At 41.1% G+C, this 25,953-nt stretch overlaps 1 protein-coding gene across 7 annotated transcripts in view; it reads left to right on the top strand.

The window, feature by feature from the left end:
- The window catches only part of LOC104014886 (sodium channel protein type 5 subunit alpha), a 217,260-nt gene that overhangs the window by 89,557 nt on the left and 101,750 nt on the right, over positions 1 to 25,953 (top strand). For 6 of the 7 annotated variants that reach the window (XM_087730859.1, XM_087730851.1, XM_087730842.1 and 3 more), the window contains exons 9-13: positions 3,374 to 3,515; positions 5,104 to 5,301; positions 9,319 to 9,501; positions 21,543 to 21,678; positions 25,201 to 25,439. In XM_087730859.1, the coding sequence (XP_087586985.1) occupies positions 3,374 to 3,515; positions 5,104 to 5,301; positions 9,319 to 9,501; positions 21,543 to 21,678; positions 25,201 to 25,439 (898 nt within the window). The remainder of the gene's footprint in view (positions 1 to 3,373; positions 3,516 to 5,103; positions 5,302 to 9,318; positions 9,502 to 21,542; positions 21,679 to 25,200; positions 25,440 to 25,953) is intronic. The other variant, XM_087730822.1, reaches the window with a different exon arrangement.

Raw genomic sequence — 25,953 nt, 5'->3', positions numbered from 1 at the left:
CTGAACTTAATATTAGAGAGCCGTGTACACTCACTGCAGAGTCAGACAGACTTTTCACACCAGCAATCTACTGCTGAGTGGAAAAGGTTTTACAGACACATAAAGACAGAATGAAACATGAAAAAATACTAACTGTATTATAAACAGAATATATTCATCTGAGGTACCATTGCTCATTTTCACAGTCAGAGGAGTTGCATCTCCATGTCCTAGGGCTTTCCAAACAGTTGTGGTCAAGTGCTTTGAGCAGTTGCTCCAATGTTCTTCTGCATCAAAACAGAGCTTCCCCAGGAAGCAACATTGGCAGCGAACCTAAGAGTGACTTTGTAGCCTCTATTCTTATGGTGCCGAGAGTTTCCTATGAACATACATCGAAGTACAATGCTCCTAGTATCTCCTTTCTTTCCAACTTTTGTGTCCAAAATGGTGAGGAGATTAAGAGGAAAGTCTCTCTCTCATGTTGCAATTAATGGCAAAATTTCCATTTTGCCTAAGATTTTAGGCACCTTATTCTAGCTGAAACTTAATTTCCAACCGACTGCCCTGCCTAGGCTTAAGTTCACCATTAAAGTAATCGCCATCAAGTTTCTCACAACTATATTCAGACATTTTAGCCATTAGTAATAACATTAAAACATAAGCAACGAGACCAGCTCAATGGGGCCACTTGGGACTGGTCTTTCATGGAAGACTAAGGAAAGTCTGTCCACCTCTGAACATGGTCACTCAGTTTCCAGCCAAGCACAGTGTGAGAGTGCAGTCATTTTCTCATGGCAAAAGGAATGAGCCTTACAAAAATTTTAATGTCCTTTCTGGACACGATGTCTTAGAGCAAGTGAGCGGAAAGGATTTCCTTCTCAGGAACCCAGAGGATCCATTTCTCAGAGCTCTTGAAGAGTGTCAGCAATGCATCACAGGCACTGAATGCTGTCTGCAGCAGCAGATCATAGGCAGAAATTTCATGTCCCTATGGCAGAAAGTGACAGTAGATGCTGCCTTTGGGAGAAAGGAGATTTAGTGAAAAGGCTACCTCAAAAAAGGACATGGATATACAAGAGAGATTCAGTGTGCATCTGCATATTTTAGGGGAAAAGCGCTGAGATTTCTGCATTTTATTCTCTTCTAACTTGGTAATGTTACTGGAATTTTTATTCAAATGTGGCTCTTACCAAGAAACAATAGGTATTCAAAGTAGGAAAGATCTAGAAGGAGGCATTTCTAGGTTGGCAGGGAAAAAAATTAGAAGTGTCTCTTTCTTTCTTTCTTTGTGAGATATAGTTACTTTAATCTAAATTCTCAACTGATATAAACTCACTTGGCTCTACCTGAGGTGGCAGAATCACTTATTATATTCTCACTTGTGTGTTACATTTAATTCATTAAACATCAACTGTTCGTTTTCATTTTTTATTGCTTTTTTGAAGACTACTGCAAACAAGGATATGCACACATTTTGCCATGCTTCAGCACTCCTTTTTTCAGCGTTCAAAGCAGATTTACTTAAAAATTTGTGCTTGACTAATGATATTAAATTAAGCTTCTTAAAGTGTTGTTGAATGTCTGGTGTTGGTGGCTGACACCATAGATTTGTTTAACTTCAAAACCTATAGCAATGTATTCTCTTCTTGAGATGCAGTATAGAGTTGCTATCCTGTGCTGTAAAGATTTGATTTATATCAGTATAAAATTGATACTTAAAAAAAGACCATCCTTGATTTTCATACTGAGACTTACTCTGCTTTCTCAGGACTCAATTTTTTTTTTCTGGGGTGGCGTTTTAAACATTACTTTTATTTCTATTACTGCTTTGCATTTCAGTTTGTGACAATATTCTGCTTTGGTAAAAAATAGCAGTGATTGAAACACTCTATGGGTTTTTACTGGAAGAAAAAAAAGTTAAAAGCAGTACACATTGGACACACTCTGCATGACTGGTGACGTGTCTAAAATGGCTGGATATTACAATAATCATCCTATCCGAGACCATTCAGAAAACCTTGATTCCTCCATCTGACAGGCAGAACATCAAGCTCACCATCTGCTAGGACAGAGGGTCTTGCTCTGTTATCAAAACACTGCCTGGAAGTTGGTCTCTCTCAATGTCTCTGACCTCTGACAAAGTGCTTTCACAATCCCACTTATTCCGACCATTCCTAGTTGTGTCAGCTAGAATTTGCACTGAATCTTACCAGGTTCATCTCTATCTGAAGTATAAATAGAACAGAGAGAGCTGGCATTACTGCAAATTCTGCTGAGATCTGCTCCTCCAGATAGTTAGATGGTTCCCACCTAACAAATTCCCAAATACTGTAGGGCTCTAGGACACTGGCAACGTCCTTCATCTCATATTCTCTTCCTATGATACATACAGCAGTAAGCCTTTGCATATTGCTCTATGTCTTCAGTGTCTTATGGGGCATATCGTATGTTTGGAAAGCAGCTTGTGATATGCAAGAGGTGTGGGGTCTTTTGACTACTCATATTGCACCATTCTGGGAGAGAGGGTGGCTCCTTCTACCTTGGTCTCTTCTACCTTGTGTTTCACTTGATGATGAAATTCATTACTTACATAGTACCACTGATAGCATTCTTTTTCTCTTCTGGCATATAAGACTAGAAAATTACTTGTAAAGAGTCTCAAAGTTTAATGAGAGCCAGTGAAATTCATGCTATCTGCATGCCATTTAATACGTGAATCTGCAAGACACACAAGGAAAATATTTTCCTGGCAGAAACAGAAAAATTGTCATGACCTCAGACTACAGCAGTGAGTGGAACAAAGGGCTGGGTTTCTTAGATTAAAGATTTAGTCCTTGCAGGGGGTGAGCGCAAGGTCAGGCACAGTAAGCAATCGGGAAGGTGCTCAGATGGCACATGCTGATGTCAGACTATGTAACCGGAAAAGCAGGTTCACCATCACAGTATTACCCACAATTGTAACAGAAGACACCAAGTTTATGGTTCTTAGAATCGTTAAGATTGGAAAAGACCCTTAAGATCATCGAATCCAACCGTACCTTATTTAGGAATAAGTGCCACGAGAAAACATATTTAAGCACTTAAGTTCTGCTTACGCACCTAATTTCTGTCTATTCCAAACATCTGAAATGCTAGGTGCTCATTTGCCATTACAGCTCGAGCTATGGTTACCATTTTCCAGTTTATCCTTTCAAGGAAAAATGACATTGCAAAGATCTTTGGTATTGTGAAGTTAGCATCCACCTGTTTCCTGTGTTTTCACCCAGTGAAGAAATTTATAATTGAGGATCTGTGCCCTTAACCAAGACCATTCAATATGTTCCCTTGGAAATCAGTTTCTTCATGCTGAGGCCATCTATGATGCATTTCATGTATTGTCTTCCATGTTTTGCAGCACGTGCCCTGAAGGATATATATGTCTGAAGGCTGGGGAAAATCCTGACCATGGTTACACAAGCTTTGATACTTTTGGCTGGGCTTTTCTCTCTTTGTTCCGTCTCATGACTCAAGATTATTGGGAACGTCTTTATCAACAGGTGTGAGATTGTTTTATTACTGTTAAAAAATATAAAATAAACACATCATCTTGTTACAGTTATATATCCAATATATAAAGACAAGAAAGAATTGCTGATTATTAAGTAAACTGCCCTGTCTGTGTTGTGGACAAAGGCCATCAATTGTTACAATTAATTTCGTTTCTTAGGAGTGGTGATACCAGAAGACATTAGGCTGGGTGTTTGGGGAAAGGGGGGAAAATTGGTACTGAGAGAAAGGCACTTTGAATGGGTGATTCACCTCAATCTAAGTGAAGAAAGATTGCCACATCACCACTTAATGATTTTTTTGGTGGCTGGTGTAACATGAACTAATCTTTTGAGGCCAGCTCAAAAAAGGACTAGAGAAGCACATGTGTACTTGGCGTATCTGGTTTTGCAAGGCATGACAATGAATACAAATTCACCGGATGGCAAGACTACCTGGTACCTTTCAGTTCTCCCTTCTGCAAACTTTTCATCATGGACAACTTACAGTCAACTTACAGTCATGTGTGCAAGGTGATCTGCTAGTAAATGCTCATTTTAGCATGCATTTCCTCAAACGTATGTGAACTCTGAAGAACTGCTGGGATAGTTTGGTACTGAATTACATACTCTGTCCATGAAGCCACTGAAGATTTACTTCTGCCCCTCAAAATTGCCAAAACCTAAGCATACTCGTAAGGAAATCAAGGTTGTTAGTGCTGACAGATACTACTCTGAAGGTATTAAGGTAGACATCTTTAAAGGTACTGGGGATTTCAGCTTCACATGCAGCCAGTTATACAATTTCATTTCAGGAAAATGTAAAACAATTAAATTGAAGATTCCTTAAACAACTATATTCACTTACTTGGCACAGAGCTGCATGTACAACTCTGGAAGGCTGAAACTGTCATGGCAAATAAGGGTGAACATCACTCCCTTTTATTATTTGACCTTATAATATCACACAGTGGTTTCTGTCACTAGCATCAAGTCATTGACCATGGGACATAGCTGTAATATAAGCTCAGCCTGTTACCCTGAACTCCAGTTATGCCTATAAATCTGATGGAGAACCAGGCAACGGTGCCCAAGGTTTGCTTCTTCTTATCCTGAGGCAGACGTCTAAATACCGTTCCAATGAGTTGCACCCTAAAGGTACATTTTCTCCTCACTGAATGTAAAGGACCTAGGCTGTAGACATCTGAAGGGATACAACATGAAGCCCGCTTGGAAAGTTTCGATGCACTGGACAAAAATAGATTGAGCTATGTGGGGGAAGCTTTCACTGCAACTGATTATAAGATTATCTATTCTCAAAGAAAACCAGCAGAGATATTTGGTAAAGGAAGAAAACATTCTTCTTTTAAAAATTAATTCTACTGCAAGGCACATAATTTTTGAATAAGGTATAAAAATTTATTGGTGAGAAGGTTATTTCCTTGCATGTGGTTGTTGTTTGTCATCAAAAGGATTCTGTTTGGGCTAGTAACAAAGGCTGAATTCAATTATATTATAAATCTAAGTTTTCAAAAAAATTTTTTATGCTTTTAAAAAACATTGTAAACAAGTGTTAGTGATTTTATTTCTGTGTTTACAGACTCTCAGATCTGCTGGGAAGATCTACATGCTTTTTTTTATGCTGGTCATCTTTCTGGGCTCGTTTTATCTGGTCAACCTGATTCTGGCTGTTGTGGCCATGGCGTATGAAGAGCAGAACCAAGCCACTATTGCTGAAACAGAGGAGAAGGAAAGAAAGTTTCGGGAAGCCATGGAGATGTTAAAGAAAGAGCAGGAGGTCAGTAAACTATGTGACATGCTTAGCCTTGGGTAACTTGAACAGATGGTACCTTCAGATTCACATTCTCTTTGTTTTACAGTTATATGATAACCAAAGTATGAGTTTGCTGGAAAGCAGCTTAATGTTTATAGTCCTGGACAGAGTTATTACAATCCTTTTTGAAAGAAAAAGGATGTCTCTTCCTGCTAGGATTGGGGCTGTTTAGGGTTTACATATCCAGAGCTGTATTGGTTTAACTGTACCACTTATGCCAGCAGAGGAATTTATATTCGTTGGCATACAAGACATTTTAATGATAGTATAAGTACATCTCCATCTGAGCACACAACAGCTATTTTGGCAGCTCAGCCATAGCCCCAGCTGAACCTTCTTCCACCATCACTTCAGCTCATGTTCATTTCCTCACTGCCTCATTCAATCTGCCATGAATATCCAACTGTCCGATACTGACGGTAAAGATGTATCATAGAATCATAGAATCGTTAAGGTTGGAAAAGACCCTTAAGATCATCGAGTCCAGCTGTTAACCCATGATTGCCAAGTCCACCACTAAACCATGTCCTCGTGTAGGATAACCTGTTTGAAGCATATACGACTTCATTCCCGAAAAAGTAAACAGGCAGATCTTGAGGTTAAGCTTTGCAAATTATGCAAAGGATATGGATTTAATGTTATGTCATAAGCTTAAACAAAACAGGGAGGCCAAATGGTGGATGTAGCCATACAGCCCTAATAGCACTAGTTAATTTGCCTGTGGTTTGTGTGGGGTAGAAAGCCTTTATTAAACAGCTGAAGAGAACATTTTAGGTGCTGTGAACAAGAAGACAATAAGAAAATTAGTCTGAAATAGCACGTAGCACTGTAGTTCAGAGAAATAAATCCTTATACACAATATAAACTAATATACATAATTTTCTTTTGGGTACATATGGCTTCAGGGCCTAATCCAAAACCCATTTAAATCCTTGGAAATAAAATAGAAAATGCAATTCACCCTTGACAAAGTGCTAGTAGAGGCTTATACATCGTTTAAGTCCTTTTAAAGATCCTCTTTGATGGTTTAAGTAATAGGTGAATGCAATTTAGTCCGTATACAGGCACTTTGAACAGAGTAACTTTCTGCCATAACCTAAGGGAGCAAACTGAGCTCCAACTTGTACCTATTTTATACAAATTTTAATGTGTTTTGACTCCAGCTGAGCTCTTCCTAATAACAGTCAACTTTGGTAACCCCAGCTATAATTAAAGATATTTAAGAATTTCCTTTTGAAGGCTTTGATTTCAGTTAAGCCTGTATGTACACAGAAAAGGAACATTAAGTCGTGAAAGTCAGAATATGTCAAAATGAAGGTTGCTCGTGAAAACCTAAATTGTTCCCATTTATCTCTATGCTTTATAACATAGTCTTTTCTTCAGCTGACCACATCTCATTTTTCCTGTGCCCTGCTCAGTACAAAGGGTGGACAGTGCATGACTCAAGCACAGCTCTTCTCTTTCTCATCATTTGTTCTGTAGCCTTAGGCCAGCTCGAGCAGACTTCCCAACTCAGGCATTCAAAGCCTGCTTCAAAGACAAAATGACTAACATCTTCAGAGGTTTTTCAGTGCCTCTTGTCACTGCTCAGATTCTGTGTGCTTCAAAAATACTCATTTGTATTTGCTATACTCCTGGAGAATTATCCCAATTTTATGGAAAGGAAACTTAGGAATAGAGCAGTTGGGGTCCATCATGTTCATTAGTGAAGCTCCGTAATTCTGCAAATCAGCCCCCAACATCTCAAATTAGACATCTGGAAGAAGAGGCTCAGGAAAGTGAATTGAGTGGTCTGCTACATCATGTAGCTTTCAGGTGTCCTTCTCAGGTGTCTCACCCCAATCAGAGCTACTCAGTTTTAATCTTGCTCTCCAAGCCTTTATGAAGCTTTTGGTTTTGACTTGTCATCATACCACTAAGTTCTTGCCTTGAGGCAAGAGTCCTAGAGATAGAACTGCGTAATCCCCATGTCAGGGCTTGTGTGAGCTAAGCTTTGCTTCCATCCTTCAGCCACCACCCGTCCTTGCCAGACATGCCCGATCCCAAACTCCTTCCCTGGGAGTTATCACAGTGGGTTATGGCTTGCAGTGCCTGAGGGGAAGGACACAGTCCAGCCATGAGAACTCAAACAGAAAGGATAGATAGACAGGACATGGGGACATCATCCATGCCCTGAGAAACAATTTGATCCAAATCCTTTTTCAACAACTGAAAAAGGTACATAGGGCAGAAGCACTTCAACCTAAGCGATAGGTAAGAAAATGCTAAGAAACTGAAAATTAGCTTATTTTGCAGTAAGAGTACAGCAGACTTAGTAGCACAACCTACAATATTTTCTAGATCAATAAAATATGGTGGCAATCAGAAAGGAAAAGCAAAACTCTTTAGACCAGCTTTTACACTGTGCAGTATAAAGAGAGCACAAATATAATTGATAGGCCTGCTTGGGGACTATCAGTCAATTTACACAATTGGTCTAACACATTCCTAAACCTGAACTTAACACCAAAAGACTTGCTGAATCTTTATGAAGAGAAAGCACTTCAGCATAGCAATTAAATCAATTGACTCAAAAAAAAAAAAAAAAAAGAACAGCCTAGACTGGTGTCTGAGCCCTCCTCCTCTCTGCTCTAAGCAGCTTGCTCATGAAAGATATTTCCCACAGGAATTAAGTTTTGTTGTGCTCTCAGCTTGATAGAGCTACCGCTGCTCCTTGAAATACATGATTGATTCTTTACATGACTGTTAAGTGCCTTCACTTTCCTTGGACTGATGCCTGTGGGAGGAAGGGAGTATTTTGCTGCGGAGAGCTGATTGCCTGTTTGATTCTAGTGGCTTACAGACAATAGCACTGAGGATTCATCCATTTCTCCTGTTCTTGGGAACCTGGAGAGGTTTTTGTTTTTTTTTTTTTTTTAATTCACTCGCTTTATGTATTTCGGCTGGGGGGTCTGCAAATGGGCTTGTCTCCAGGCCGCTGATGTGGCTACCGCTGAGACACCGGCACCTCCAAACCTGACCTCGTGCTTTGTGCTCAGAGCCCCCTCGCTCCTCCCGCCCGCACCAGGGATGGGGACCCAGTGCGCTGGCGGGGGCTGCAGCTTCCTCCCTGCACCTATCGATTCTTCCTCCTGGCTGCTCATTTGCTTCCAAGGCTGTGGCTTTGTATGCTCAGGCTTTCCCATTCGGCTTCCACTGGGTTTCTAGCTGTTGGTCTGTTATCAGTCAGCTCCTGCAGCGATCCCACCAGATAGCCAGCACAGCACTGAAGCGCACAGCGAAGCAAAATCCACCTTATCTCCAGTTAAGCCCACAGTTTTCTCTTTGCATCTCGTATCATAGCTGCCTGCACTGCTGCTTGGGATAAGTGTTTACAAAACGTGCCAGCTGAATTGCTTGCTGTCCCTAGCATCCCTGTGTGATAGAGGAGGAAAAATCCCAGCAGCCAGCTTGGCTGTCCTCCTGTCCAGCCCTCCTGGTTCAAGGGGCTGAAGTCCAGGGGGGGCTTAATCTGAGGTTCCCCAGCTTGAGATTTGTTTTGACTGGCACCAGAAGTGTTACTCCAGAGATGTGTGCACAGTGTATGCCTGCAAGAGTGTGCACACAGGCTGTTCCTCTCATGAAATGTCGAAGGAACTTGTGTGTGAGCTTTACATAAATCACATTATTTTATGCAGCCATTCCTAATGCTCCATCATAGGATCTGGGTGGCAGACCTGCACGTGTGCATTTGTACTAGGAACCTGTCTCGCTTGTTTATTTTCCTGTGGCTAAATGTAGAGCTTAGAAACAGGTTAAGACCGGTTCCAGCCATGTAAGATAGTTTTGCAGTTAATGACCACCTGAAATTTGTAATTTATCTCCTATACAACCATTAAACTTAAAATGAAAAATAATTGCTGAGCAGAGCAATTATTAGTTCTCACTGAGATCCTTAATTCAAATAATAAATTTTACACTTTCTACCATCTTCTGTTTTAGGCACTAGCTGCTAAAGGAATTGATTCAATGTCACTTAGTTCATTGGAAATGTCACCTTTAGCATCCAAAAATGCCAAGGAAAGAAGAAATAGGCGAAAGAAAAAGAAATCTTTGGGAGCAGAAGAGTATGGGGAAGACCAACGGAATCCCAAGTGTGACTACGATGATGGTCAGAGGAGAATGGTAAGCCATGGTCTGAAACGTCACTTATTTCACACTGCACTTTGCCAGGTAGGCCAGGCTCTGAATAGGCAATTAAAGCTGAAACTTTCAGCTGTAAAGAAGAATCAGATATTTAATATCATAACTGACCTGCAGACAGTATGTGTTAGAACAGTGGAAGGAAACATATTACCACTTTATTTTCAAAATTAATTAAACATTCTTACGAATCTATTTTGTTTCAAATTTCTTTTTTACTTTTTTTTCTGCTTCAAAATTACCTACAGTCTGGTTTATCTTCTTACTTTAATTTCATTCATCTGATTATATCTATCCTATCCCTACTAGAGATAAAAAATTCTTAGAAGAAACCTACAAAGCTTAAAAAGAAAAGCGAGGAGGAGAAAAGGAGGAAACTTGTCTCTGAGGGCTTTTTAAATGCTGTACAAAGACATTATTAACATCTTATATTCCTTTGCTAGTTGCCTTCAAGTCAAAACTTTGTGGCACTTGTTTCTACTTTTCATTGCAAGGAAAAAAATAGAGTGAGACTGTTGTTAAATAGGGTTTTATATAAATGTTACTGACATGCATGAATATGAATTTGCACATGCTGTATGTATCAAATGATCATAAATAGCTTCAGATAATTTGTCTTTGCTTAACTGAGGGCAAAGTTTAAATCAGTTTATTTTGTTTTTCTGAATAGCCATGTAATGGGCTAAGTCTGTTTATATTTTCTTGTCAGTGAATTTAGGGATATCTGGCAGCCATAAAAAGCTCATAGAAAACATGTAAGTGATATCAGTAAATGTTACCAATTAATGAGTCTCCAGCACGCAAAATTTACACAGAGCTGGATTTCTGTAAATGACATGCATTTTTTAATCTAATAGTTTTTGTTGTTGTCTCATTGGTTGAGGGGGTCGCATTACAAATTACACCTTTGTTAAAGCTAGAATTGCTCTTTAGCTTCATTCTGGATGGGTTTCAAGACACCACGTACCAGAATGACCGTGGATTGGAGCTGTGCATTGCCACTTTGTTTCTTAGATTAATATTTCTTGTTTTCACTTTTCGCCCCTGGATGTCATATGCATGAGAAACATGGGAGACACATTTCAAAGCTTATGGTAAATCTTCTCTGCAAGGCACATCTGGCATGGTTGGAGGGAGTAAGGCTGAGTCATCATTCAGATGCAATCTGAGCAGCTGGAAGCGTGTTGCCATCAGAAATCAGTCTCAATGACTATGCCATGGAAACCCAGGCATGGATTTTTGACCAGTCAAAATTTGGTAGCAATGCAAATGGGTTGTTTTTAGTTAGAAGGGGCCTGGTTTTTGTACTCTTCCTTGTACCAGTGTCACAAAATAGCATCATTACGTAACTCAGTGGTGTGAGCTACAGTGCGAAATGAAATCAGGCTTCATTTGGTTTGTCTGGTTTGTGGATGCTGTGGAGATCTGACCTCTCTTTCATATACACTTGTCTCATGAGAAAGTTCTGAAGAAGCTGAAAATTCCGTACAGGGCATAAAATCAAAAGTATGTTCTGCCTAAATGCTCTTATTCCAATAATTTCCTCTTCAGATATGAGGGAAGGGGATAGACTTGAATTCCTTATGCATTTTCTGAACATCCTTTTTACTCTGCCAGGGTTTAGGTGTGTTTAGTGCTTGGCTACATCTTGCTGATGCTCTGTCAGAGTTGTACTCTCACTAGCTAATGTCAGAGTGGCTCGTCAAGGCTGGTATTTGGGTGTGAAGGAGACTGCTGTGTACTGAGGTTACCTACCCCTTAAAGCAGCCACGTGCATTGGGATAATCATTCTACAAATTAATAAACCATATCCCTCTTCTTGCTCTTGTTTTTTTATTTTTTCCTTTATCACCTTCTTCCGTCGTATTCTGCTTCTTCTTCTTCCCTCTTCTTCTCATTTTCCCTGCAGTTCATTTCCTGACCTATTTCTTTATCTCTTCTTCTCCCACTGCAACGTTCCTTCCCTAGCTGTTATGAAGATGTGTGATAATGCAGTAAACTGGAGTTGGATTCCCTTCCCTGCTCCTGTCTTCCACTCCTTGTGCTGCCATCCCAGATCCTTTGGCACTTATCAGATGGGGGGGAAGTAGAAGCAAAGGAAGTATCACGCTACGAGGCGAATGCCACCTTGACCCTTCCTATTTCAGTACATCTTTAACTGTCAAGTATTAGACAAATACCTAATGGCTAGGAATGACTATTCAACCTCTTAACTTTGCGAAGGTTGAATACGTGTAATTAAATCTTTCTCTGAAGCACTTGATTTAAAATGGAACTTACTGCTCTCCCCAGACCTTCCTCGCTCCTGAAAACATGTTGCAAAATGTTGTTTCTCTTTCCCCTTTTTCCTTTCTGGGGGTTTCTAGACTCTCCTTGGCATTAGTTATGGTCCCAGTGCAAACTTGGTGAAGCGCAGAACCAGCCACGGAAGCATATTCAGTTTCCGACTCCGTGGCAGAGACACTGGCTCCGAAACAGATTTTGCCGATGATGAGATCAGCACTGCTGGGGAAAATGAAAGCCACCGGGGCTCTCTCTTAATTCCAAGATCTGGGAGGCGTCCGAGCGTGCAAAGTCAAGTGAGCCATAGTTCTCACCCTACTACTCCCAACTACACCCAGACGGGCAAAAGGAACAGCTCAGTGGATTGCAATGGTGTGGTTTCCCTGATAGGAGGAGGCACCGGGGCACTCAACCCAGACCCTACTTCTCCTGCAGGGTTACTGCTTCCCCCAGTTATTATGGAAAAACCTGGGACAGGCGACCTGGTGAGTACTTTATAACTTTTGTATGTGATTCACACTCTTGTTTCCTTCTGAATGTTGTTGGAGTTTGCTGTAATTGATTTACGCGATATGCAGTCTGCAGTGAAAAACCCAAACCCAGCATCCGAGGCAGGGTGGGAAGACAACAGGCTAACTCCCACAGCACATGTCTCTAGTGCTGCATAAGAGAGGTTCATGACTTCTGGTGAGACTTACTCTTCAGAGCTGGCTGGAGGCAAATACCTAAATCTCGGGTTTGATACGAATTTTCTTTTCTTGTAGGGACATTTTTTAAGTTGGTTTCATTTGACATTTGAATATCTGACATTGTCCGGTGGCTAGAAAATGATGATTTTAAAATGATTCGGTGTGTCCTACCATCTTGAGACTGCGTTTTCTCCCACTGGTTGCTATCTGTTTGCATCTAACCTCTGGTCTTCTGTATAGCTAGTTGTGGAGGGCTGTTCTTACAGTCCAAAGGTAGTTCCCAGAAGGGTTTAGCATCCAGTTCAAATAACACCCAGGAAAGATGAACAGATGATCAACAGACTTCAAGCCTTTTGCAGATTGCCAGGATCTTTGTTGCAAAACACCACTGCTGCAAAATATTTAATAAGGCTGTAAATAAAACTATTAAGACTGATACCATTAGGACCCAAGCACAAATTCACTTGGAAAACCATGAGGTGGTGTTTTGGAAATGGCTGCTACACAGGCAGAACAATTTGGACAGGCTGCCAGTTTGATATGTTGGAAGTTTATCTCTTTTAATGTAGGTAATCTACATTGGAGCTCATTACTCTCAACAGTCTTTAAAGCAACGGAGGTCTCGTCACTACAGTCAGTGTGGGCAGGATTTATTTCATTTTAGAGGTCTAAAACGGGTCAGAATAATCTCTCTCCCTGAAAGTGCCTCTTTCTGTTCACTTTAACTACAAGGGGAGCCCAAGGTGAATAACTCTGTAGTGTGCGTATCTTAAGTCAGGTGAGATGAAACCCACTCAGAGTAACAAGGTGTCAAAAATGGGTTACATTGGTGGGGAAATAAGCAAATGTGATTCTAGCATGTATTAGGCAAGGTATTTCCTGAAGAGAAAGGTGACTGAGATGGATCCCAGCCGTGGTGTCAGATTATCAGTAAATTGAGAAGTAGCTTTTTTTTCTCTAGAGCCAGGCAGCTTCTTCCCTTTCAAGCTTTGGATTGAATTTTTTTCCTCACCTATCTGGGCATTCCCTGTAGTCCTGCAAAGAGACTCTCACACTGTACGTGAGAGGAGGGGCCATGCTGCGCGTGGGAAGCTGGGTGGTGTGAGAATTATCTGTTTTGTTGACAGTTTTGAGGCTGTTGCTGCTTTTTCAGATGTTCACACCTCCCTTCATTTAGGACTTTGGTAGTCCCATTTTTACTCTCTGCAGACAAGGAAGACCAGTCCTGAGAGCAGTCTCTAGACAGCTGAGCAACAGAAACACTGTTTGTAGATAGTGGAGTTTTATTGGACTCAGCTTGGTGCAAAAACAGCTCTGCATTAAAGGAACTGTGGAAAAAAAGAGTTTGTGCATCTATTTAAAAAAGAAACAACTGAACCAAAGTAGAAAGGCTTCAGTAGATGAGCAGTGGATGTCCCCTTTTCTCTGTAAGGAAAGCAGCTCTGCAGGCTGCTGAGGCTCTCCCAGCTGTCAGAAAAAGCTTAGCAAAGCATGAGAGCACTCAACCTTTCACAGGCAATATTGGTATTTTACAGGATTGGGCCCTGAGGTGACAGGGAGGCTTTGAGCTCTGCTGGCATTTCTTTTCATTTGCCGGCTTCCTGCCTTTTAAAAAAATGGATGTTGAAAATTAAATGGCCTGGGTGGGTGAGCTTACTTGGCAGTTCCCTGGTCATCTAGGAAATAACACCCAGGCACTATAGTAACAGATGCTAATTCAGTGATGCAATGTGAAGGATGTTGTGTCTTCTGCAAAGCAGGTTTGGTATTTAATCTATCCAGAAAATGTGAGCTGGAGTTAAAAGCTAATTGGCAAGAAGCCCATTGCTGTACAGATGTATTCGCTACAGGAACCATAAGCGCTGGGCACAAATGTGCAGCCTCAGCTGTGGAGCGCAGGCAAAAGGGAATAGCAAATCCAACACCTCACTGTGCTTGGAGATAAATCAATATGCTTCTGGGCTTTGTGTTTGATTATGCTTACCTTTTTCTTGTTAAAATTTGAAGTTGAGTTTGTTCTTCGTTAGCAGCTCTGGCTTCTTTTTATAGTGTCTTGATATGTTTGGGGGAAGCAAAAGAAAGATATTGCAGGGTGAAGTTGAAGTTACCTCATTAACCCCACTGACCCTGCTGTTGTTATTTATTTTGTACGAGTGTAAGCCCATGGTGAAAAAGGACCCACTTGTGCTATCTGTTCTGTCTTCCCCGAACAAGAAATGAAGGACCAGTCCATGAAAAGGCATCACTGTAATATGCATTAAGCCCTGACTTGCAGCTTCCTGAGGTGTAAATGTGGCTTCACTGATGTAAATGCAACATCTGAGGTGATGGAGCTGGCCAAACATGTTTTACAGCATCAGGTTTTGAAGATGCATTTGCTTAGGTCCCTCTATGATGCTCAGTAGTGTCAGATGAGCATAACACAGACCTGTCTGCTACTGCGGGGGAAAACCGCTGAATTCTGGATTTGGGGAAAGCTTGGAAAAGCCTTTCTGATTTAAAAGGCAGAGTAAACATCAAACAAGATCTGACCATCTCTGGCTTTGAGTTTCCAACCTGCAGCCCTTAAGCAGACCATAGTTTCAGCAGATGATTTCCAACTGGGCCCTCCTTAAGGTTTCTCAGGGAAAGCATAAAAAGTCACCAGCCACTTTTGAGAATTTCAGCTTGATCAGTTTTAGCAACATTCAGCCTGAAGATTTTACCCCAGGCAAAGTAGTTGGGACCACGATGAACAACTTTCATGCCTTTGTGTCATTGCAACTGCTACCCCCTGTCCCAGCCAAGGGCTGTTTGCCCATGGGAATGGCTGCGGGTGGCAGCTGAGCTGAAATGAAGGTATCCATGCTGCTTGTTCCCTTTCTCTTGAGAGAGGTGGCTGGAGCAGATTATCCCACTGTTCAGGCTGGTGACTCAGAAGAGTGGTCTCCTGACACTTGGCTGAAGAAGAGCATGTAATATAAAAGAGCCAGTTCCAAATGCTCTTCAGATGGCACTGGCTGCTTGGCATGGATGGTTGTGAGTGTGCTTCTTTGAGAAAGCAAGTGTGCTTCCACTTTCCATCTCCTCCCTCTAATCCCTAATACAGCTTGTGAAACAGGAGAGATTTCAAATAATGTCAATGGCTGGTGCTTAGGCCTGTCAGTCTTGTCAGCTGGGGTAGTCCGACTGGTCAGCAGGCTTGCTGGCCATGGACGGCATGGTCCATGCAGAATGGCATCAGTCCATGCAGTCACCAGGGGCTCCAGTGCACAGCCTGAGCAAGAGGAGGGACATCCTCTCCTCTGCAGGAATCCCGTGTGCCTCTGCACACTTTGCTACACCCGTTAGTGTTCCCATGCCACGTAAGAGCACCTGTAAGGAGTGGTAGCAGCGTTGTTGACGGGCTGCCCTTGACAACACAAGAGGGTTACAGTGCAGTGTTCAAAGCTAGGAAGCCCACTGAGGTCATATGAAGAGCAAATTAGTGCAACATGAAAGTATGTTCTGCAAACATCCTCCACAAAGGTGGCTCTGGGTCAGGTGGTCTTTGCCTGGATGTGAAAAGCAACAGGCATTCAAGTCTGAGGGGTGTAGGGACCTTGTCCCCAGAAACCCATGATAAGTCCTAGTCACTCTCTCAGAAATCTCCAGTGTATCCTGCAGAGGCCTGAATCAGGGCTTGTCCTGTTCTCCTACCAGCTTTCTTCAAGTGGTGCAGCTGCTGATTTCATCAAACTTACCCCAGTGTAAATAAGACACAAGCAGGATCTGGTGACTATGCTTAAATTCCTAATTTTTTTTGGCTTCTCCTGACACTGAGAGGTTTGAAAAATGATACATTTTTGTGCTCCTGCTGATTGCCGGGCTGGGAGTTTGGGCTTTCACCTTTTTTAGAGAAAGTCTGTACATCATGTAAATAACTTCAGGGCACACTACAAACTAAAGGTTCTGTGCATTCCTGTAGTATTTATTTGTAGCTATGTATTGGTCTGTTGTGTCTTGATATTTCTTAGTTATTTAAAAGGTTAGAGTAACATCTTCCTTCAACAAGGTATTGATCTGTTTGAATAGAATTGGATTAAGTTAATGAGCTGTTATCTGAAGCTCAATTTATCCATGGGATCTGATGAGGATGACTAAGATATTGCATGTGGTTTTCAAGAATTTCTTGAGGGTTAAAAAATACACATTACAAAATACTCTTGCACATTGCACAAATACTTTTGCCTCCTAAAGCGAACTGGAGCCCTTTCTGTAACTCTGCCGGGATATCACAGGGGATTTTTGGTTTAGCCTGACATTCCAATTATTTTGGAGATTAGAAGTGGCAGAGAAATGGACACAGGACTGAGGAGGTGGTTGTTTGCAAGTGGGCAGCTGGCTGTTAGCTGGTGGTCTCCATTGCTTTGTTCTCACTCACTCACCAGAGCTCCCCATCAGCCCAGCAGCAGAGCAGGGCCACCCATGACATGACTTTGGGACGAGCAGCGAGGTGGAGGCTGGATCTACCTGGGGTCTCCCTCTTGCACATTCCTGAATTTCCTCTTGGTTGCACATATTTATTTTTTTTCTTTTAGGGAATTAGAAATGCTGAGTATTGCTAGCTTGACAGGAGTGAAAACTACTGGGGAATGAGCCCTTAAGAAAGGCCAGGCTGCTTATCGAGGTGCCAAACTAAGGATTTAGAAGCTTATCTTTAGATAAACTTTCTTTTTCTTTTTTATTAAAAAAAAAAAGAAGAAGACTTTGGCTTTTGTTCTCACTAAGCATAAAAGTGTTTTTCTGACTGCATTGGTTTGAGATTTTCTTGTTGACCCTAAAACCGCCTCAACGTAAAATTTCTTTTTTCCCCTTCTTACTTTGCCATGGGACTGGTGAAAAGGCAAAGGGTTAGCAGCTTCCATGTTCAGAAAAAGGGTAACAAAATAAGTCATCAAAAAATTGCTGCCAATATGTCATTTGGACAAAAGCTAGCTAGCCCTCTGCCACTGTCACACAGAGAGTTGTCACTCAGTTTCTGCTTATTTCAAAGTTTGCTTTAGCACATCCTAAGCGTAAATCATTCAGATTTGACACAAATATTGCAAGCTGTTTCAGTTTACAGTGCATCTCTTTAAATAATCAAGTATCCACAAAACTAAATGCATTCTTTTTAATGCTGTACGCTATTATGGTCACCTTCAATCTCATTAAATATTTGTGCTAGTTCCTTACTGGGTCCATTGTTCATGGTGTGGCCTGTCCACCTCTTTTTATGCTTCAAAAGATTTTTACTGTACAAGGAAAATTAAACCTGTCCCAGTTCCCAAATGTGCTTTTTAAAATGCTGCCATGTATAAGCCCATCTTCACATAACAGTTTTGACATAACTCAGAACTGTAGGCACTCAGAAGAAAATAATTCTGCAATGTTATGCATCCTCATTTACATGTAAATTACTGAATAGTATATTTGTCCCTATGGAATTTAACTAATCCAAAGGAGAAACATTTCCAATCAATCAGGGAACAACACAAATAATCTTGTCCTACTGGAGATGCCTGTATTTAACTCCATTGTGATTTCTCATCTGGACCCTAAGGAGACTCCCTGCATAACTATAGGGACTGTTGTTATTTTTGCTTAATTTTTATAGAAATATAAGTATGATGAACAACTGTGCCTGTGTATATTCTCTCTGTAATGATAATACCCTTTATGCTGCCTTGTTTGTCCAGTTCCTGGAACTGCTCTCTATCTCAGAGTGCAAAACCTGCCAGTTCCTTGCGTGACTATTAGCTGACTCTGTTCTAAAATAAATAATAAAAAAAACCCCTCACATACCTATTCTTTACAAAGAACAAAAGCTCATAAACTTCCCTAAGTATCTTCAACAATTTTAAGCAATTCACCTGGATGGAAACTTTCTTTCCTGGAAAAATACTTTATAGTAAACTGCAAGCTGACTATGTGATAGATTTACTGCTCTATTGGTAAAGAGACCACATCCTCCTGCAAGAGCACAGGAGTGTTCCTTACACCCTGACATTGCCTGCCAGACGCTGTGTCCCGGCTCTGAGGATGAAGCTCCGCTGTGTGCCCGCTGCCGACTGGCTGGCAGGGAGCAGCGGGCTTCGGGCTCTGCCCTGCGGCGGGGCACATGCAGCTGAGCGGGTGGGCAGCCATCACATGCAGTAGCATTTGCTCTGGATGCAGGCCAGCAGCAAATTGCACCACCTTGCCCCTCCAGAGATGAAGGAAAGAAGGAGCCATACACGTCTCCTTCTGAAATATCCCTTTGCACGCGGAGGATGGCACACTGCAAACAGCCCCCTTGACTCCAGCAGGACTGCAGAAATCTTAGGGACTGCTTCTCGTGATACAGGTGGCAGGATTGAGGATGCTGGGCTGGAAAGAAAAATAGAGGGACTTAAAGAACTTGCTGCGTTGGGAACATCACATCAAACCTAGGGAAAAAGTCAGTTCCCTGCTATTTTTTTTGTGAAGGATATGCCAAACCTGTGTAACTTGGACTTTTCATTTACCCTGGTTTAGCTGAATCAAAAAATAGGAAGAATAAATCACTGAATGTTTTTCCTTTGACTTTTTACCTCTGCAGTGAATTCTCTTTGCACCTGTGAGTAAAAGGTGGCTTTCAGATAAAGGCTGCCAACCCATAACTTCTGCAAGCACTTCTGCATGCATGAATAAGAATATTAGAATCTTTCTTGATGGTCAGAAAACTGATACTTCAGGGGATGAGGTTGTCTAAAGACATGCTACGGGTATGTCCTAAGCTTTGGGTCAGGTGGGATGGGAAGATGGTACAGTTTAAAAAGAGTTAGATGATCCAGAGGAATTTGAAATTTGAGATTGTCTCATGGTTCATTCTATAGACAGAGGGAACTGGAAGAGTTGGGGTTTTATTTGGCGCTTTTTTTCCCCCTTTTTCTTTGCTTTTACTTTTTTAGTTTATTCTACTTAGAGATTTGTCTCCCTCATGTTTTTCATCTCCTTGTCTAGTTATTTCTTTTCAGTCGCCTGTATTTGTTATGTACTCCAAACTGGCGTGAGTGATTATGCAATTTTGTGGATGCTTTCTTCATTAATAAAACTTTTGTTGTTTCTTTGGTTTTTATTGGATGTTTTTGAGGTGAAGGGAATCAAGCGAACTAGTGTATCTGAAATACTGTTCCTGATTTCCCCAGCTCCTAAGCCAAGGATAAAATGTTTTCTTGTTATGTTGTGCACAAGTAGGAGTCTCTTTGAATAGGTTCTGATGACACCTCTCCTTTTGAGATGACTATGTCAGTAACTCAATGGACAATGAGCCAATTGTTTTAACAAAAGAGAACATTTTCTAAAAAAAAAAAAAGTTAAAAAGCCATTTTGAAGCATTACTGCCTTCCTGGCTTAGCTAATGTTTTAAGTGCTTGCTTTAAAAGTCCTTACTCTTCTCTGGTCTTGCAGTGATTGGTATTTTTAACTGCAGTACTTTGAAGTGACCTGGGACCAGTGTCCTGGCTATTTTCAGTATCAACCAGTGGCCAACTGTCTTTGTCCTTTGCCTGACAAGTGGATGTCCCCTGCCCTGAAGAGATCACACTCCAGAAAGACCGCTCAGCTTGTAGAGCTTCAGCGCTTTTCTCCTGTCGTTCTCATGGAACTGCCTTTCTTGAAGAGCAGTTTTGATAGAGAAATGGCCAAGAGGAGGGATCCTGAGTCCCTCTGGGTGCATGGCCCAGGCACAGACAGCAGAGCTGTGAAGCTGCTGCCCATGGCAGGTCTTGGTTGGCATCCTGGGTGCTGCTCAGGGTGGTTAGGGACATTTCAGACCCAGGTGATGAGAGAAGATCCAGAAGACTGAATTGAATTCCTGTAGCTCATTTGACTATAGAGAAGCAAAACCAGATACTCTGACATCTGCATAAACCAGAGGTTTCCATCTTCATAGGAATCTCTTCTCCTTTCATATTTCCTCGAGCTATATTGCAAGAGCTATCAGGACCCATCTATCTACAGTGCATCTCTTGCTCACATAGTGCCTCGGAGCTCACAGTCTGTATGCTTGGAGAAGCAGGACGGGGGCTGTTAAAACATTTATTTTGGGAGACTGGGTGTTTCAACCAGGAAATCTGAGACAGAGAATGGTGTTGAACTTGGCTTTCCCAGATCCTTACACCTTAACCACCACATTTCCTTCTACCTGTGGGAGAGCTGGAGGAGTAAAGCAGGCAGGATTTGTCTCTGTATGAAGTGAGAGCTTGTAATAATAAAAGTCTTAACATCTTGCTCCTGTGAGCTGTGAATATATTTAGTACAGTGTGTGTCTGCAGTTATACTGTGTTTATGGCTGACTTCAGAAACCCAAGCCTTCAAAAAGCATAAAGCTAATTTAAAATGAAACGTTAAATAAAGACAGTCTGGGAGTTCTGTTTTTCTGGTATTTTATTTCTTTGGGTTTTTTTTAAGCTTTTACTTGAGAAACATGAGAACTAGATAGTTTGGGTTATTTTTTATTTTTCCTGAGAGAAAAGAAGCTGAGATTCTCCCCTAATTATGGAGCTTCAGAATCCGTGACACCAAAGATCACCAGAATGACAATATGTTCCTGAGATCTGGCAGTGTTTCAGAACAAGAAAAAACATGTGTTGAGGAGTCAGTTCGCTTGGTATGATATCAGAGGCCTGTAATGGAGCTGTTACCCACGCCCCTTTTCCTCTTCTGGCAGTATAATTAAACAGTTAATACATTTCAGAAATAATGGAATAATTAATGTAATTAAGCAGGGCTTCTTTCACAAGCAAAGAGCATGGTAAAGCAGCACTGCTGTTTCTCTGGCATCAGAAGCATCCCTTTATTTTTACCTGCATCTTTCACCTATTTACATGAAGGTAAAGGGCAGGGCAAAGTTTCCAAAATTGCTCAAAGTACCATTTTCAAAAGCAGTACCCCATCAGCATGTGTCTAATTGGGAAATCAGTGAGCTTTGGACTTCTCAGATGGGAAAAACAGGGCTTAGGCAATTTTGAAAATGCTACCACGTATCTGCCTTGTTTTTATTCTGCTGATCCAATGTGTTCATTTAAGCAGACCTCTCCCTCGGACGAGGCAAGCAAGAAGCAGCTTTTAATGCCCCACCGCCCGTCAGTGGACCACTCGGATGAACCCTTTCAGAGGCAGAGGGCAGTGAGCGCTGTCAGCATCATCACCAGCGCCCTGGAAGGTAAGACACGTCTTTAGTTCCCCAACTCAAAGCCATATGCATATTGACTGGCAGGAACAAAGTGACACAAAAGACCCTAATATTAAACTCTCATTGTTTTGCAAGAAGGCATTATAGATAGTTATTGTAACCCCTGCAATATAGGTGAAGCTGTAGCAGAAGGCAATATAATCACTATCTTATCCATGGACTTGTAAAAATCCTGACAAAATGCTTGCCATCGAAGTCAGATCTGGTACTATTTTGTGCCCCCATGGTATCTGATTTACACAGGCCTAACCAAGATGCAGGGTAGTGGAGCACCATACTGTTTGGGTGACTGTACATACATTTATATCTCATTTCTCTGGACCTGATGCGAAGCCTGGCGTGTGCAGTCACCAGCTACGTGCAGAACTTCCAAGTAGTGGAGGAGGAAAGTCTCCTCCTTGCAGAGCAGCTGGTGGGACACAACAATTTTGTGGGTATTTGAATCTTAGCATGGAATTTAAGGATGCTTAAAGGACCCATTTGTGCATGCACATATTTCTCAGCAAATTTTTCCATTGTTCATTAGGCTTCTCATTAGCTGCAGGAGGATTTCCCTTCCCTGTCTTTCCATACACAGGAACTTTGCATTTCCCTTTCACAGATTTATTGATAGCAAGACAGCAACTCATAGCAAGACATCACATTTCTAGGCTCTTTACACACAGCATGAAAGGGCTTCTTACAGTTCCTTGGGTCTCCTACATTGTAAATTGACACAAGATAGGAGGTAGCAACTAAGAGTGGAGAAAAATATCTGTCAAGAATGCAGTGTGGAGCAAGGGAAATTTTGGATTCTCCTGCAGCCTTATTCTCTGTGTTACTGATGAGTAGGAAGGCAAGGCAAGACGAAGGGACTTATCTGGGAGATGCCTTACAGAAAGGGACTGGACCTGGCTCTTTGGAGACAGCCCAGCACGAAACCACAAAGCCTTTCTTCTTCCTCAGCTTTTTACCATCCTCTGTGGTTATATTCAGCAGTATTGTGGCCAGAAGATATATATATATGTTTAAATAAATAAAGAGTTGTATTCTTAATAGGTAAATAATCACTTCAATGTATTCCAGTGTTTACTGTAGTCTGCAAAGGTTTTATTTGTTTTCTGTGGGGTTTTTAGCAATTAGCTATGTGATTGATTTACTTCGTTGTAATATGGTAAGAATGCCTAGAAGGCCTGATCTGGACTTCTGCTTATTTATTCAATGGTACTTTCTATTACTTTTTACAACAGAAATAGAGACCATCATGTCTAGGGTAACTCAGAGGATGTACATTTTTAGCCTCATACAGAAGAAAGATGTTTCAATCCTTATCAAGGGTTTTCTAACTCCCAGACATTGCTTAGTCATTGAAATTGAATACTTGTTAACAACAAGAGAAATATCAAACCAGAATAAAATTTATCACAAGCTTTAACTTTAATAATAGCCATATGATTTGTGCCAGACTGTGTGAAACAGCCAGACCAGAAATTCCTTCCCGTTTAGTTACCTGGTTTCTGCTCTCGGCTCCTGGGTAGTCAACATTTGCCTGTTTTTCCCAGACATTGCAAAGCCTTGCAAACAAGGAAGAACCTAGGGTTTTTTTAATTTAAAAATAAGAGGAAAAATACCTCCAACACAAACTTTGACTGTGTTTATCTGCCCTTTTTTTTTAAAATAATATAAAGTAGCAGAAAAAAAGCAGTTGAGTCAAATTTTACTTTTCCTTTTGCAGATGCCTTTCAAAAACTATTAAATCTGTCATGATTTCTGAAGGTCACCTGTTGTGGGGAAAGGATGTGGGTTCTTGATTTATTTAAACCATTTTAATGCCACATCACTGCCAAAAGAATACACTCACACCTTTCTCCTCCCCTCGCTGTGTTCCTGCAGCTTGATTTGACTGTGCAAGAAATTGGTTTTCAGCTGGATCAGTGAGCAGAACCAGCTCACCCAGAGGGTCTAGGAGCACAAAAGCTGGCAAAAGGACAGAGAAATACCATGTCGCTGAGAGGAATGAAACTACCCCTTTCAGCAGCAACCTGACTTAAAGGGGCTTGTGTCAAATGTGGAGCCTCAGAGAAAAGAGTCACATATCTGATGTGTGTCCATCATGAAGGTCCCAAAATTAATAACGGTAGAATAACCAGGATTGGTTAGAAGTGATTATGAGGACTATGGATATAGACAGATGTGTTCTTCTGGATTTGCTTGAAAAATTAGGTCCTTTAGGAAGTGACTGCCCCAGAGTCTTTATTACTTTTAGGTGCGTTTCAAAAAAAATGCAAAATTAGGATTTTGCATTGAAGTTGTTTGTGGTATGGATGGTTCTCACATCATTTTAGACACTTACCTGTAAACCCTCTGTTTGAAGGCTGGAAAGACATTGTTATTTCTTGGGAACAATTTGGTTCCCCAGAGATCTCGGAGCAGTGTAGATGTTTGTGCAAAACCTGCGCATGGAGGACATCATCCGGTATTTTGAAAGCTTGCCAGAAGACACCTAATACTGCAGTTGTGTTTTCCAATGAAGGAAAATGCATGGAGAATGCATCCTGGCTTGAGAGAAGAGGCTGTTTATAAGCTGATTGAAATAACAGCCTTGGCTGAAGTCTTCCTGTTATCAGTGCAGGTTCTAATTATATAGACTAAAACCGTTATGCGGCATTCCATGCCCATAAAGGAATCAGAAAAGGAAAGCATTAAGCAATTCGGCTAATCATTATCATTCGGCCATTAACTGTCTCTTTTGGCTTTTCTTTTTCACTGTTTAACACAAATTATACTTATGAAGCTATTTCACTTCTTTTGTGCTTAAATAAAATGAATATATAAAAGTTGTATTTTAGGTAATATTTTAAAAGCACCTTTTAAAAGCACACTGGAGCTTTAGCAGCATTTTCAAACTGACTTATGCACTCCCCTGATTTTGTATGTGGGCCTTTCAGAAGAAAACAGATGCTTAATGCCTTTTTGGACTGCACATCAAGAACAGAAAACCTATTGATAACCATTGACACTCTGGCTCTTAAGCGCTTAAATCAGCTCTAAATATTGGTTTTAAGGTCTTTCATCTCTTAACCGTTTTAAAAGGTATTACCTAAGGTACTTCTAAAATGGGACCTGGGAATGAAAAAAATGTATTCTAATCTAAGTTAAATGAAGGTAGTGTATTCTTATCCATTTGAATTTGCCAAAATGGAAAACAGAGTAAAAGTCTGAGCCTATATATAATGCTAGACTTTACATATTTAGTGTGATTCTCCATTTTTGCTGGTGACACTTTTAAAAGGTTATTACTCTCAGAATAGGTCACTGTCTGCTAAGTGCAGGTCAACTGGCAAAAAACCCAAAGTGCATAATTTGCCAGCCTGTTAGGACAGAAATATTTTTATCCTAAAAAAAAGTTTGGGGTAATTCAGGGGCCTTCCTCTATGTTATGAGTCATTTTAAGTGTTCTCTTGTCATATAACTCAGTGTGAATTGACTGTTACTTTACTGCTTGTGACTTAGAGCTTGAGGAATCACACCAGAAATGTCCTCCCTGCTGGAACCACTTTGCTGTTAAATTTCTCATTTGGGATTGCTGCCCACTTTGGCTTTTAATCAAGAAATTTGTCAAGTTTGTGGTAATGGACCCATTTACCGACCTTACCATCACCCTTTGCATTGTGCTGAACACGCTCTTCATGGCCTTGGAGCATTATAAGATGACGAAGGAGTTTGACCACATGCTTTACATAGGCAATTTGGTAAGTGAATGTGAACTTGCAGTGCTACCTGAGGAGTCTATTTCCTGCTTTTTAAAGGTTTGGCTGTGGCTTGGGAAGACCTCATTTTGATATGCTCTAGCATCGCTTTGCCTACAACCTGCCAAGAGAGTCCGCATAGTCACCTCTTTCTGGGGGTGAAGAGAAATGAATGAAGGATGAGGGTCTATTTTTATTAAACGAACATATTCTAATGTTATTAGTAACCATTAAAGCCATGTTTCTGGGCTGTTCCTCGTAGGTTTCTAGTTTGTATCAGTTTAAGAAAATGAGATAAGAGAAAAGTTAATGAGGTTTATTTGGGATTTCTTTTAAAGCAATGATAAGGCATCAGTTCTTGGTGACTAATAGTGATTTTTAAGTTAAAAAACCCTACAGAAAAAAACAAGGCAAGATCTTGGAGGGAAATAGAGCGGTGTTTGAACGTATCTAGATATGTATGCGGGAAGGTGCCCATGGTACATTTGCTGTATGCCCCTCTGTGTCCTGCTCTGCC

The sequence above is a fragment of the Nipponia nippon genome, unplaced genomic scaffold, assembly GCF_047370975.1.
Source record: "Nipponia nippon isolate SJK-2023a ecotype South Korea unplaced genomic scaffold, ASM4737097v1 scaffold_1, whole genome shotgun sequence".
NCBI lineage: Eukaryota > Metazoa > Chordata > Aves > Pelecaniformes > Threskiornithidae > Nipponia > Nipponia nippon.
The sequence above is the reverse complement of the archived record's forward strand: the minus strand, read 5'-3'. Positions and strand labels throughout refer to the sequence as shown.